The sequence below is a fragment of the Lepidochelys kempii genome, chromosome 1, assembly GCF_965140265.1.
Source record: "Lepidochelys kempii isolate rLepKem1 chromosome 1, rLepKem1.hap2, whole genome shotgun sequence".
NCBI lineage: Eukaryota > Metazoa > Chordata > Testudines > Cheloniidae > Lepidochelys > Lepidochelys kempii.
Genome location: NC_133256.1, coordinates 53,171,599 through 53,186,395, shown reverse-complemented (window position 1 = coordinate 53,186,395; position 14,797 = coordinate 53,171,599). Strand labels below are relative to the sequence as shown.

General features: G+C 40.8%; 1 protein-coding gene across 3 annotated transcripts in view; it reads left to right on the top strand.

Annotated features, from left to right (window-relative positions):
- The window catches only part of PROSER1 (proline and serine rich 1), a 31,963-nt gene that overhangs the window by 13,778 nt on the left and 3,388 nt on the right, over positions 1-14,797 (top strand). For 2 of the 3 annotated variants that reach the window (XM_073342521.1, XM_073342541.1), the window contains 7 exons: positions 790-883; positions 1,454-1,564; positions 2,264-2,347; positions 3,357-3,435; positions 8,267-8,362; positions 8,478-8,522; positions 12,539-14,294. In XM_073342521.1, the coding sequence (XP_073198622.1) occupies positions 790-883; positions 1,454-1,564; positions 2,264-2,347; positions 3,357-3,435; positions 8,267-8,362; positions 8,478-8,522; positions 12,539-14,294 (2,265 nt within the window). The remainder of the gene's footprint in view (positions 1-789; positions 884-1,453; positions 1,565-2,263; positions 2,348-3,356; positions 3,436-8,266; positions 8,363-8,477; positions 8,523-12,538; positions 14,295-14,797) is intronic. The other variant, XM_073342531.1, reaches the window with a different exon arrangement.

Below are 14,797 nucleotides of genomic sequence, written 5' to 3'. Positions count from 1 at the left end.
CTGGTGCACTGGGTGGCAGGGGGGGTGGATAGAGGGCAGGGGAGTTCGGGGTGGTGGTCAGGGGCCGGGGGTGTCGATAGGGGGCAGGGCGGTCAGAGGGGTTGGATGGGGCAGGGGTCCCGGAGGGCAGTCAGGAAGGAGAGGGGGGGTTGGATGGGGCGCAGGGGGCAGTCAGGGGCAGGGGTTCCGAGGGCGGTCAGGGGATAGAGAGAAGGGGTGGTTGCATGGGGCAGGGGTCCCTGGGGGCAAGTCAGGAATGAGAGGGGGGTGTTGGATGGGGCGGCAGGGGGCAGTCAGGGGTAGAGGGTCCGGGGGTGGTGAGAGGGCAGGCAGTAGGGGGTGGTGGATGGGGTAGGAGTCCCGGGGCGGCCGTCGGGGGACAGGGGCATTGGATGGGGCAGGAGTCCCGGGGGAGCCGGCAGGGGTGAGAAGCGGATAGGAGGGAGGGGCTGGGCCACGCCTGGCTGTTTTTGCGGGAGACAGCCTCCTCTAACCGCTCCTCCATACAATTTTGGAAATCCGATGTGGCCCTCAGGCCAAAGTTTGCCCTCCCCTGAGCTATAAGCATGGTCGAGAGCTCTTTTTGTTCAGAATATCACCAGGTTGATCCATCACTGTGTTTTGTGATCTGTTACCATCCAATTTTCACTTCTCAGCCATTTTTGCTTTTTTACACACACGCCCCACTGTGCCTGTGCAATTGCATGGGCTTGCAGCTGTTAGGTCCTGATCATGTGTGTGTGATAGGTATAAGAAAGGACAGTAACTGTTCAACCATTTTCTTTGCAGCAACATTGTTGATGCTCAGAATTACCGCCTTATTGAGGACCTGTTCAGGATTAACATGTCAGAGAAGAAAAGGTGCAGGAGAATTCTTGAGCAGGTATTAGAAGATGTTCACTGATATTGTGTTATTTCCCTCCATATGGTCACTGCAGGATCAGGGCCCATATAATTAATAGCTAATGCAAACTATTTGTTGACAATCTGAAGGAAGTGAGTCTGTGAAGGAGGAGAGCAAATCACTGGTGGTTGTTGGAGAAGAGGAAGACTTTTTCACACATAAGGGTTGTGTAGGAAAAAAGCCATGGTAATGTGGGAGATTACTAGGGTCACAGTCCTACTTTCTTTAAAGTCATTCTGAGTACTGCCATTGACTTCAGTAGGAGTAGAATTGGGCCCAAAGGAGCCATCAAAACAAGGTGAGCCTGGATAGAGCATATGGCATACAGTGAATTGGGGAGGAGTAGATGGAAAGAAGAACTAATACACAGGGTAAGCAAAGCTATGGAGAGCTTTGAATCTGGATGTCCATGTAGGTATATTCATTATTAATGAAGGCTGCATATTACAATTCATATCCTTTTAAAAGTGCTGAATTTCAGACACTAAATAATGTAATACTATCTGAATTTGTAGCGTTTTAATTCTACTTTCTTTGGTTATGATGCAGGCGTCCAAAGGAGGCTGTAAAGCCCCTCATGCTATGATATCTTCCTGTGGCATGATTCCTGGAAACCCTTATCCCAAGGGGAAACCAAGCCGGATAAATGGAATTTTCCCAGTATGTGAAGTCTACTTAAGTTCTTCAAAGTGCTTTTGATTTAGGATGTACTGTAGTATACCTGAACTGCTGTTCATTCAAACGAAAGGAGGACATCTTGGTCTGAGTGGAATTAAAAACAATAACTTTTTGTCATAATTTGCCCAGTAACCATTCATACTGAACAATTAAAAAGAACTCAGATTTCTTTTATACAAGAAATAGAAAATTTTTTATCTTGTACCACAAACATGCTATACAGAATCATGGAAACTAAAGGTGTAAAAGGCTTATTAGTAGAGTGATTAACTTTTTGACATAATATGGGATTGATCTCTGCAATAGGTTTACTAGTCTTGATTCAGTTTTAAATGTCCTATGCTAAATGCAGTCTGTGAACTCCTTGTAGCTTATCTTTCTGGTGGCAAGGACCCCAGAATTGAATGCAGAATTCAAGGTATAGCAAAAACTGTGACGATTTAATATGCTTCTATGTACAAAAGTCCAGTGTTATAATGCAGCCTAACTGAAACTTTCTTAATTATGATGCAACAAATCCAGAACACAGTTCTGTATTTTGGAATGTGTGACTGAGACTATCAAAGTAGCTGTGAATTTGAATATTATTCAGAATAAGAGTAAGGTGAAAACCTTTATCTCCGCTTTCTCCTATTTATTTCTAAATAAATGCTTAATAACTGATGTTTTTTAATGTCTTAGGGAACACCTATCAAAAAGGAGACTGAAGAATGTACTAATGAAGGGAAGGGAATTGCAGCCCGTATACTTGGACCATCCAAACCAGTACGTCTTTAAAAACAAACAAACAAACATAAGTCTTATGAAATGCTGTCACATCACTAGAAAATAGAGAGACTTGAAGGGGGTATGAAGAAGCCCCATCTCTACTTTCTTGTCATTAAGCATTGATGGCTTTACTTAAGCTTCTTAACTGTAATAAGAATGCTATTCAGTGTCCCAGTATTTCTATATTTTTATTCACTATAAAGAGAGAAATTCTGCAGGGGCTTCCATTTGATACAATATGCATGCATTCTAGGAAAAAATATCAACTGGGCTAGTAAGAGGAACCAAGCCAGTTCCCGTTGTTCATCATGACCTGATCTAGAAGTTTTAACAGCCATTTCTGGCTTTGTTTCATGATCTGTGAGGCTTTTCCACATCAAAATCTAATACACAACTCCTGAAATAAGGTGCTTACTGAGGAAATTTATTCTATGGCAACACAACTAAATTTCTGATTAAAAATAAAAGTTTTTTGTTGTTGTTTTTTTTTGTTTTTTTTGAACAAATGGACAGCAAAGAACTGAATCTGACGTTTTCAATGTGAGTTGAGAAGTGTTGCAGAAATGTATGACTAGTACTTCTGTTTCCAGGTGTTTCCCAATCTAGTGGCTGTATATTTTTTTTTTTTATTTTAAGGACTGGATAATTTTATGGCCTTAGATTGCATTTGTGGTTATGCAAATTAAGAGAAGGAAAACAATCCAATGCTTCAGGGCATGAAAGCTTCATGGATCAGGAAAGACTTTCCTTTTTTTCCCTGTCCTATTGCTATATTACACAATTATGTTATTACAACAAGTATTTCACCTTCTTTAGAAGCATTCAAGTATTGGCAGCTTTAGAGACAGGGAAGCAAACATAATGAATCAGCAACATGATTTGATACAGCAAATTCTCTTTCCCAGGATAAATAACAATGATTTGTACAGTATCTAAGCATCTAAATACTAAAATTTTTGGCAGAGAAACATATTACTTAATGCTTTTTCACTTTTTTTTAATATAGGCTCCAGCAACATACAACCCACACAAGCCTGTTCCGTACCCCATCCCACCATGCCGGCCACATGCAACTATTGCACCAAGTAAGGCTTCTTTGTGCTTTAGCTTGATCCTATTATTTGATCTATTTATTTATTTTTTTTAAAAAAAGGTTCTAGTGTGGTGATACGTTTCTGGCCATAGTTACCTTTTTAGTTGGCTGTGCTCCCTGTGCGTATTCTGGGTCCTAGCTCTAACTTCTCCTGTTATCACTGTAGAGGCAATACCATGAGTGTGTGGGCTTCTTTTCCGGATTCTGCATCATTCAAAGAACTGTCAACGCCTTTCTGATTGTAGAATCTCTTATTACTGGAGGTGACATGCATTCCAGAATAGATGAGGACGATAGCTACAGAGTTCTTAGAACTCAATTGAATATAAATATTTGACTTCTGTATCATAAAAGCCAATACAGAGTTTGTTGTTGGGAAGCTGGATGTGTTCTTTGAATCTGGCCATGAAAAAGATATGCTATCCCTTTTAGGGTATGTCTGCAAAGCCAGTGGCAGCCTACAGCAGGGAGCCTTCAAGCCCATGTCAACAGACTTGGGCTCATGCTACCCCACTAAATATAGCTGTGTAGACCACTTTGAAGTTGCTGCTTGAGCTGGAACTTGGGCTCTGAAGCCCACTTCCCTCTCTAGGCTTCGGAGCATGAGCTCCAGCCAAAGCCATGACATCTACAAGCTATTTGTAGCATGGTAGCATGAGCCCTGTGAGCCTGAGTCTGTCACCCTGAGCTCAGAGGCTCACTGCCCCAGGCTGTGTAGATGTATCCTTAAAGGCAAAGACCACATCGTCAACATAAGTGAGTTTATTTCAGTTGCTTTAAGCTCCTTTCATCAAATGCTACACTGCATTAAGAAACTGCATTGTAATTAGTTAGTAAATAAAGTGAACTGAGCCTTCCTTCACTTGACTGTTTTTAAGTCATGAGCAAAACTTACGTGTAAGGTGTTTCGGTATATATCGGTGGGGAGTGTTTGTCCCCTCAGTGAACGTAAACTGCTCCTTAGATCTTTGCCATAAACCTTCATGCAAGGAATTTTAATACTGTAGCATGACGGAACCTCGAAAACTTGAATTAAAAGTGTGCATATCGGAAGTTACTTGATGTTCATAAGTTCCTTTCCATGTTTTGAGTGATTTTGATAGTGCTGTCTGTATCTTATATATGTGAATTTGCATATATGCTTTTAACACCCTTTGTGGGGGTGTAGGTACATCTTTTCATATAAGCTCTGATGTCCCTCTTCACTACAGTAACTCAGCACTAAAACAGTACAACAGTGTGTGCCAGTTACTACACCTTATAGGAAGATAAGGATGCTATTTTTATGATAGGAAACATTTACTAAACCTAATCTATCAAGATCACCTGCTATTCCAGTTTAGTACCTTATCATTTAAAGAGATGCTGAAGGACGACAGTTCCAAAGTATGACATTTACCATGAAAGGACTCTTTCTCTTGTAAATCTCCTTGCCAAAAACAAGGGTTGTAACAGCCTTAGGGTGGGAGTTGTTAGGATGGGAACAACAACAAAAAATACTGTGACCCACATATGCATTTGTTGTACCAATAAAATAAAAACCAGCAGGATCTTATTAAAGGGGAAAAGGCAAAATACCACATTTATTGTGAATACAGAAAGAATCATAGTAAGCAGTTAGTTATAGCTATAACATTCCATTCAATCTCATATTTATTCACACATTCATTCATACAAACACACACACACACACATACACACCCACACACACAGGTTCTGCAAGGTTGTTATCATAGTTACCAGCCTTAGAGTTGCTGATGCCAAGCCACTGGCCAGGTGGCCTGGACATGAGGAGGGAGCAGGGCCTTGTCAGATGCTCATCTGATGCTCCTGGAAGTTGGTTTGCAGAATCAGACCCCAAAGTTCTCACTTTCTAGAGTCTATTTTTATAGGAATTTCTTCCTATGCCAGTCTATGGGAATTGCTTCATCATGCTGTTGCTGAATCAATCAGCAGATAGCACATTCCTGACGGCTCCAAGATGTTATCTTGTTCTTTGGTTCTCCCATTCTTGAGGCTGTTGGGTGGATTCCAGTCTGCCCTCCGGGTGGGGTCTTCTGGTTATTTCCACTTGACGCCTTCTTCAGCCCATGGACACTGGATTCTTAGGCTGGCACCTCCCTGATCATTCAGTTATTATCCACACCAAGCATCCATCCACATACATCCTCTATCTCTATTTTAATCACATGGTTAATACAACAAAAGGGTGGGGAGTCTCTGGGTGCTGTTTCTGTTGTTAGAGTATTGCTTTGAGTCTCTCTCTCTGTGAATTGCTTTGAGAACAGACTCTGTCTTAGAATGTACTAACACAATTAGCAGCTTGCAAGTTTCACACATAGAGGGAGAGAAACAGTACCAAAAACCAAGAGACCTCTTAATTAGTAATACCCTGGAATTTAAACTCTGGGGAATCAAACTCATTTGTGATTTTAATACAGAACTTCTTTAATATGATCCAACACATTTAGTATCATAGATTCATAGATATTAAGGTCAGAAGGGACCATTATGATCATCTGGTCTGACCTCCTGCACAATGCAGGCCACCGAATCTCACCCACCCACTCCTGCAATAAACCTCTCACCTATGTCTGAGCTATTGAAGTCCTCAAATCATGGTTTAAAGACTTCAAGGTGCAGAGAATCCTTCAGCAAGTGACTCATGCCCCATGCTGCACAGGAAGGCAAAAAACCCCCAGGACCTCTTCCAATCTGCCCTGGAGGAAAATTCCTTCCCGACCCCAAATATGGTGATCAGCTGAACCCTGAGCGTGTGGGCAAGATTCACCAGCCAGATACCCAGGAAAGAATTCTCTGTAGTAACTCAGATCCCACCCCATCTAACATTCCATCACAGGCCATTGGTCCAATTTACCATGAATAGTTAAAGATCAATTAATTGCCAAAATCATGTTATCCCATCATACCTTCTCCTCCATAAACTTATCAAGTTTAATCTTGAAGTCAGATAGGTCTTTTGTCCCCACTGCTTCCCATGGGACGCTGTTCCAGAACTTCACTCCTCTGATGGTTAGAAACCTTTGTCTAATTTCAAGTCTAAACTTCCCGATGGCCAGTTTATATCCATTTGTTCTTGTGTCCACATTGGTACTGAACTTAAATAATTCCTCTCCATCTCTGGTATTTATCCCTCTGATATATTTATAGAGAGCAATCCTATCTCCCCATAACCTTCTTTTGGTTAGGCTAAACAAGCCAAGCTCCTTGAGTCTCCTTTCATAAGACAAGGTTTTCTATTCCTCGGATCATCCTAGTAGCCCTTCTCTGTACCTGTTGCAGTTTGAATTCATCCTCCATAAACATGGGAGACCAGAACTGCACACAGTATTCCAGATGAGGTCTCCCCAGTGCCTTGTATAACGGTACTAACACCTCCTTATCCCTACTGGAAATACCTCACCTGACGCATCTCAAGACCACATTAGCTTTTTTCACGGCCATATCACATTGGTGGCTCATAGTCATCCTGTGGTCAACCAATACTCCAAGGTCCTTCTCCTCCTCCATTACTTCTAATTGATGCGTCCCCAGCTTATAACTAAAATTCTTGTTATTAATCCCTAAATGCATGACCTTACACTTCTCACTATTAAATTTCATCCTTTTACTCCAGTTGACGAGGTCATCCAGATCCTACTGTATGATATCCCGGTCCTTCTCTAAATTGGCAATACTTCCCAGCTTTGTATCATCCGCAGACTTTATTAGGACACTCCCACTTTTTGTGCTGAGGTCAGTGATAAAAAGATTAAATAAGATTGGTCCCAAAACCGATTCCTGAGGAACTCCACTGGTAAACCTCCCTCCAGCCTGACAGTTCACCTTTCAGTATGACCCGCTGTAGTCTCCCCTTTAACCAATTCCTTATCCACCTATCAATTTTCATATTGATCCCCATCTTTTCCAATTTAACTAATAATTCCCAGTGTGGCACCGTTTCAAACGCCTTACTGAAATTGAGGTAAATTAGATCCACTATGTTTCCTTTGTCTAAAAAATCTGTTACTTTCTCAAAGAAGGAGATCAGGTTGGTTTGGCACAATCTACCTTTTGTAAAACCAAGTTGTATTTTGTCCCATTTACCATTGACCTCAATGTCCTTAACTACTTTCTCCTTCAAAATTTTTTCCAAGACCTTGCACGCTACAAATGTCAAACTAACAGGCCTGTAGTTACCCGGATCACATTTTTTTCCTTTCTTAAAAATAGGAACTATGTTAGCAATTCTCCAGTCATACAATACAACCCCTGAGTTTACAGATTCATTAAAAATTCTTTCTAATGGGCTTGCAATTTCATGTGTCAATTCCTTTAATATTCTTGGATGAAGATTATATGGGCCCCCCCGATTTAGTCCCATTAAGCTGTTTGAGTTTTGCTTCTACCTCAGATATGGTAATATCTACCTCCATATCCTCATTCCCATTTGTCATGCTACCATTATCACTTCCTTTCTCCCATCTATTTTCCCAAGATAGCATGGAATGGAAAGGGGCAAGAATTTTGCTCTTCCAGATTGCTTCAGAGAGCAAGAAATCCATTTATCTCAGTCTCCCGTTGACACTGTTTTTATGAGCCATCAGAGAGCTGCCCTAACTAAAACTTACATTGGAATACATGCCTCTCATCCTATGCAGCCTGTAGGGTTAAGTAGCTTTGCTTTAACTAATAAGGGAACATTTTAGAGCCTTGAAAGTATCCTTGTAACAGAATGATACAGACTAGTCCACTCTTAAACCATTTGTTTGTATTTATTGACTTTTGTTTGACGCATATGTGTGGTCTTTGCATTTTTTTAGGTGCTTACAACAACGCCGGTCTAGTTCCAATGGCCAGTGTCCTAGCACCAAGCTTACCAGCTCCTCCACCATATACTCCTAATCAAGTGGGATCAGGTAAAGCATGTGTTTCTGTATAAATGCTGGCATAAACGCATTTTTTTAAATGTGAGAATGGATAACTTATTTCTGAAGTTGTTCTGCCCTTAAATAACTGTTGTTCTCTACATAGAAAACGAAGACCTTTCCAATCAGGCAAAACCTTCCCAAAATCAAGGTAAAGTGCAGCAGCTCTTCAGGGAAAATCTGCTGTATTTTGATGTAATTTAACATTCCTTTCAGAAAGTTATAAATTATTTTTAAACCTCAAGATTTTTAACTTAATCTGAATGAACATTCGTACTTTGTATTTTTAATTGTGTGCATATTCGTCCAGATAATATAGCAAACAACGAAGACAAAATACTCTTAGAAATGTAGTGCACTGAAATTCATTACTAGCCACTGTTTTTCAGTTGCTGAAAAAATTGCTTTTTGCCTAATTTGGGGCCTGATCAAGTAGCATTTTTGTGTATGTAAGTCACAGTGGGAGATTTGAATGCACAACCGCCACATTTTGCTGATAGCACAATATGTGCACAGATTGTAATTTGTTTAAATCCAGTATGTGGGGAAGGTTTCATAGTTGCTACTTGTGCCATTCCTATTATGTGTCAGAAGCTAAAAACAAAATAACCTGAACTTTTTTCAAGCTGAATTTTTTGTCTTCTGTTATGCACATAAGCAAGTAACCAAAACAAAGTAAAATGGCCATGTTAAAGGAGCTAACATTAAAAATTATGGGAGAATGTTTTCTCTCTGTTTTGTCTCCATCCCCTGTACCCAGGTGTAGTTGCTCAGGAATTTTGCTACTTAAAGATACGCTTTGTTATATGCTTATGATAGATACACAGGTAAATCAATACAATTAAAAGGACAACATCCTCATCAAAAAGCAGAGTACCAATAACAGTCCTTGGCTCTCTTGAATCTAGATTTCTCTGATACCAACTTTGATGGGTCAGAGCCAAGAACTGTGGTTATTAGTTAATTCTAGGGCTGTTGATTAATCGCAGTTAACTCACGCGATTAACTCAGACAAATTAATTGCAATTAAAAAAATTAATCACGATTAATTACACTGTTAAACAGTAGAATACCAATTGAAATTTATTAATTATTGTGGATGTTTTTTACATTTTCATATAGATTGTATTCTGTGTTGTAATTGAAATTAAAGTGTATATTATTCTTTATTATAAATATTTGCACTGTAAAAATGATAAACAAAAGAAATAGTACTTTTCAGTTCACCTCATACAAGTACTGTAGTGCAATCTCGTTGTTGTGAAAGTGCAATTTACATATGTAGATTTTTTTTTTTGGGTTACATAACCGTTCAAAAACAAAACAATGTAAAACTTCAGAGCCTACAAGTCCGCTCAGTCCTACTTCTTGTTCAGCCAATCGCTAAGACAGACAAGTCTGTTTACGTTTACAGGAGATAACGCTGCCCTCTTCTTATTTACAGTGTCACCGGAAAGTGAGAACAGGCATTTGCATGGCACTTGTGTAGCCAGCACTGCAAGGTATTTACTTGCCAGATATGTTAAACGTTCGTATGCCCCTTCATGCTTCGACCACAATTCCGGAGGACATGCTTCCATGCTGATGACGCTCATTAAAAAAATAATGCATTAATTAAATTTGTGACCGAACTCCTTGGGGGAGAATTATATGTCCTCTGCGCCGTTTTACTCGCATTCTGCCATATATTTCATGTTATAGTAGTTTCAGATGATGACCAGCACATGATGTTCATTTTAAGAACACTTTCACTGCAGATCTCACAAAATGCAAAGAAGGTACCAACATGAGATTTCTAAAGATAGATACAGCACTGGACCCAAGGTTTAAGAATCTGAAGTACCTTCCAAAATCAGAGAGAGATGAGGTGTGGAGCATGCTTTCAGAACTCTTAAAAGAGCAACACTCCAGTGTGGAAACTACAGAACCCAAACCACCAAAAAAGAAAATCTACCTTCTGCTGGTGGCATCTGACTCAGATAATGAAAGTGAACATGTGTCAGTCCGCACTGCTTCTGATTGTAAGTGAGCAGAACCGATCATTAGCATGGACACATGTCCCCTAGAATGCATGAAGGGACATATGAATCTTTAGCGCATCTGGCACGTAAATATCTTGTGATGCCAGCTACAACAGTGCTGGGAGAACACCTGTTCTCACTTTCAGCTGACATTGTAAACAAGAAGCGGGCAGCATTATCTCCTGCAAATGTAAACAAACTTTTTTGTCTGAGTGATTGGCTGAACAAGAAGTAGGACTGAGTGGACTTGCAGGCTCTAAACTTTTACATTATTTTATTTTTGAATGCAGTTTTTTGTAACATAATTCTACATTTGTAAGTTCAACTTTCATGATAAAGAGATTGCACTACAGTACTTGTATTAGGTGAATTGAAAAATACTGTTTCTTTTGTTTTTTACAGTGCAATTACGTATAATAAATATAAAGTGAGCACTGTACACTTTGTATTCTGTGCTGTAATTGAAATTAATATATTTGAAAATGTAGAAAACATCCAAAATATTTAAATAAATGGTATTCTATTATCGTTTAACAGTGTGATAAAATACGATTAATTTTTTTGATCGCTTGACAGGCCTAGTTAATTCTTCAATTTGGAGTTCAGGAGGAGGTTGTAGAAAGAGAGTCCAGAACGTGGAGCACAGATCCTGTTTTTTTGTAGAAGAGGACAGAAGTGAAACTTTTTGCATTTTGTTTGCAAATATCTAAGATGTTTAAGTTTCAAAATATTAAGAGTATTTGCATATATCAGTTTAAACAGTATCCTAAGATCTTAAGGCTGAGTTTTCACTGGTGGAGCACTTAAGGTTATAAAGGGGGCACAGGTAAATTTAGGGTATAACATGGAGTTAAAGAAGCCGTAAGTTTTGCCTCCTAGATCAGTGTTCTGTTCATGGTTAAACAGAAAATGTTAATTTCTAAACAAAAGATAAAAGTGATTACAACATGCCTTATTTCTCACCCACAATGGAGCAAGGGAATTAAATTAAAAGTAATGGGAACAAAGAACACAATAGCATTTATAGGGAGAGCAAGGTGTTATAAAAATGCTATGGAAGTGACTAGAATTAAAGGGCTCAATCCTTATGTAGTATTTACATAGCACTCCAAATTAGTTAAAACACAGTTTAGCACAAATTTTGGGGTGTTGAGGTCAAACAGTTCTTACTCATGGAAATGCCCACATTGAAGGTGAAGGGGCTACTCACATTTAGTAAGAGTTTCAAGACCCATAATAAGCTCTGAGACACCAACTTTCAGACCTAGACTTAGTGTCCTCTCTCTCATTTAATCTGGTAGTGTGCCTTCCTGCTTTCCTCCAGAGAGCATCCCTCTTTGTTCACTTTGTAGGGTTGATATAAGCTGAACTTTGTGGTTTTAACTGTAGTGCATTGGTACTTGAAGATGGGACATTTGATCCTCAGTTGGAACAAACTGTTTTTAAAGACTTTGTTTTTATGGGCAGGTTTCAGGGTTAGCTAGTACACCTGTAGCACACATGAATCTCATAGTGTGCTTCCTCTACTGTCCAGACTGTGATATACAGTATCAAAAACAGTGAAAGAATTAAGCCTACCTACCAATAAAATAACCAAACTTCTTCTAAAATTATGTACTCTGCAGTTGTGGACTGGATTCCAACAAACTTCTGTAAAATCCTGGCATTCTACCTGTTCTAGAATTAGTGTAGACCCTCATATAGAGCTCATGTGGAGAGCAGAAATTGTACCAGTGCTGAATGCTATTATGGGTGCTGCTAGATGTTAGGGGCAGAAATTTCTGTTTACCTGTCTTACATAGAGAGAACAAATTTGAAGATTTAAACTCTCTTGCACTAGCTCATGAAGAAGTTGTAAATGCCATAGAATGGGTTAGACATAATTGCTCGTGCGTGTAATAGATAATTATTGAAGGGAGACACATAGATACATGTAGTCTACTTTCTGCATACTGCATGGCATATATCACTTCTATGTAGATACCTCTATATTTTATCTTCATAGCCTTCCATGTAGATTGTGTATATACAAACATGTATGTTACTGCTTGTGTATCATATTTTATAATTATATAAGATGCATTTGTGTTGAACTGAAACATTTCTGTCGGTTTCAAGTATTCTTACCAGTTTTGTTTCTTTGCAGCTTTTTCTGCACAAGCGAATCAGCTCTTTACTCCTCATGGTTCTAATCCTTCAACACCTGCTGCTACTCCAGTTCCTACCCCATCCCCTGTCAAGGCGATAAGCCATCCATTAGCACCTGCCACTGCAGTCATCTCTGGGATGAGCATGTCTACCCCTGTGCTTCCTGTTTTCCCAGGGCAGGTCTCCTCTTCCATCCATACATCTCAGCCATCAACCCCGACTCCATCTGTCATCAAATCCCTTTCATTGCCTGGTGTTCCTGTCACATCTGTTCATAGTGCAACCTCCATCCCTATTCCTGCAGTTTTCTCTGGACTGGCTTCTATCCCTGCTGCTACGCCAGCTCCACAAGGTTCTTCCACACCATGTGCCACACCTGCCTCTAATGAAGCTTTTGCATCTGCTTCTGCACCATTTGCTGGCCTCCCTTTTTCTGCAACCTCTTCAATTGCTTCAGTTAATAATCCTACTCCATTGTCATCAGTTTTTGCTGGCCTCCCTTTGTCCTTGACCCCCACTCCTCAAGGGATATCTAGTCCCATTCCCTCTGCAATTGCTAGCTCTCCTGCCACTAGCATCTCTGGCCCACTTAGCTTGCCTAATCCAATTCTGTCTGTGTTAAAGGGATTTCTGACATCAAATGATACCTCATTAATCAATGCTTTACCTTCTGCTGTGACGAGTGAGCTTGCCTCTTTATCTGCTCTTGCTAATCAAAGCTCTGAGCCTCCTGCCTCCTCTGTAAACAAATGTTATACTCCGTCTGTCACACCTACACCACAACGTTCTTCCACGCCAGGCCTGGCCATTTTCCAGGGTCTTCCATCTCCCTCTGTAGCCAATCCTAGCCCCACTCCCCCAACATTGCCAACGCAGTCACCATTAACCACTTCACAATCTATTATACCAGTCAGCTGTGGCGCCTCCGTTGTGCTTTTGCATGGTGCAAGCCCTACTAATCCTGAGCAGCAGATTTCATCAGCCCCAGTTGCCACAGGTATTCCAGTTCTGGTCAAAACTGAACCCATGAGCCCTACTCTCTCAGCCTTCAAAGGCCCTTCTCATTCGGCTGGCCCATCTCATGGCACGCTAGGATTGTCAGCGCTTGGGCGTGCATATACCTCTGCAACTTCAGTGCCAGTCAGTTTACCTAGTTCCCTTAATCCAGCATTATCAGGTCTCTCCTCTTTGAGTGCTCCCTTAAACAGCTCCACTTCTCTTGCCTCTATTTCCCTTGCCCCACATGCTTCCTCTGCTCCAGTTGCCCCAGTATTTAATGGACTTCCTCCCTTCACGTCTCTGACCAGTAACTTTGCTTTTACTGGTAACCCAGCACTTACACCACCGGTCACTGTCCCAGGGTCTTTGTTAGCCACTCCATCTACAACTGCTTCATCTGTGTCTGCTTCTCATGTGAATTCTACAGCCGCTGTTCTCTCAGGACTCACTGCTTCAGCAACAGTCTCTGCTTCACCCTTTCCGCTTAACTTGTCCAGTGCCGTCCCCTCCCTATTTTCTGTCACCCAGGGGCCTCTGGGATCATCAAACCCATCCTTCCCTGGTTTCCCTGTCTCTAACACACCCACTGTCACTCCAGCTCTCCCTTCTTTCCCTGGCCTCCAGGCATCTTCTGCAGTAGCAGCAGTTGCACCGCTGCCGGCAGCTGCCACAGCCCCATCTCCGGCTCCGGTCCTGCCAGGGTTTGCCTCGGCCTTTAGCTCAAACTTCAACTCTGCACTTGTTGCACAGGCTGGGTATGTTTCTGTTTCTGAAGGAGGTCAAAACCATTTCTTTCTCAGCAAAACATTGATTTACTTTAGACATAGATGGTATTTCCAGGCATAGTTATAAAGTACTTTTAATATTTTAAATGGTTACTTCAGCAGTAGATTTCCATCTGTCTTTAGAATTTAAATGAGGAGGCCAGTCTATATTTTGCAACTAGTGTCCAGGATTCCAGTTTCTATAAGGTCCAATCCTGCAAGGTGATGAGTGTCTTCAGCTCTATGTTGAGGGTACTTGGCACCTCCTACAACATGCTAGGATTTTGCAAGAATGGGTCTAAAATATGTATCAATTTACATACTCAGGTAATAGCAGACAATATCCTAGCCTTTTCTGTGTCAAGAAAAATATCCAACACTACATTTTCACCTACAGAATATTCATGCACAAGCAGTAACTGCACACGAGATACTGGCTTGCATGCTCAAGTTGCATGTATGTACCAGTGTCCTGGCTTATACATGCAAACATT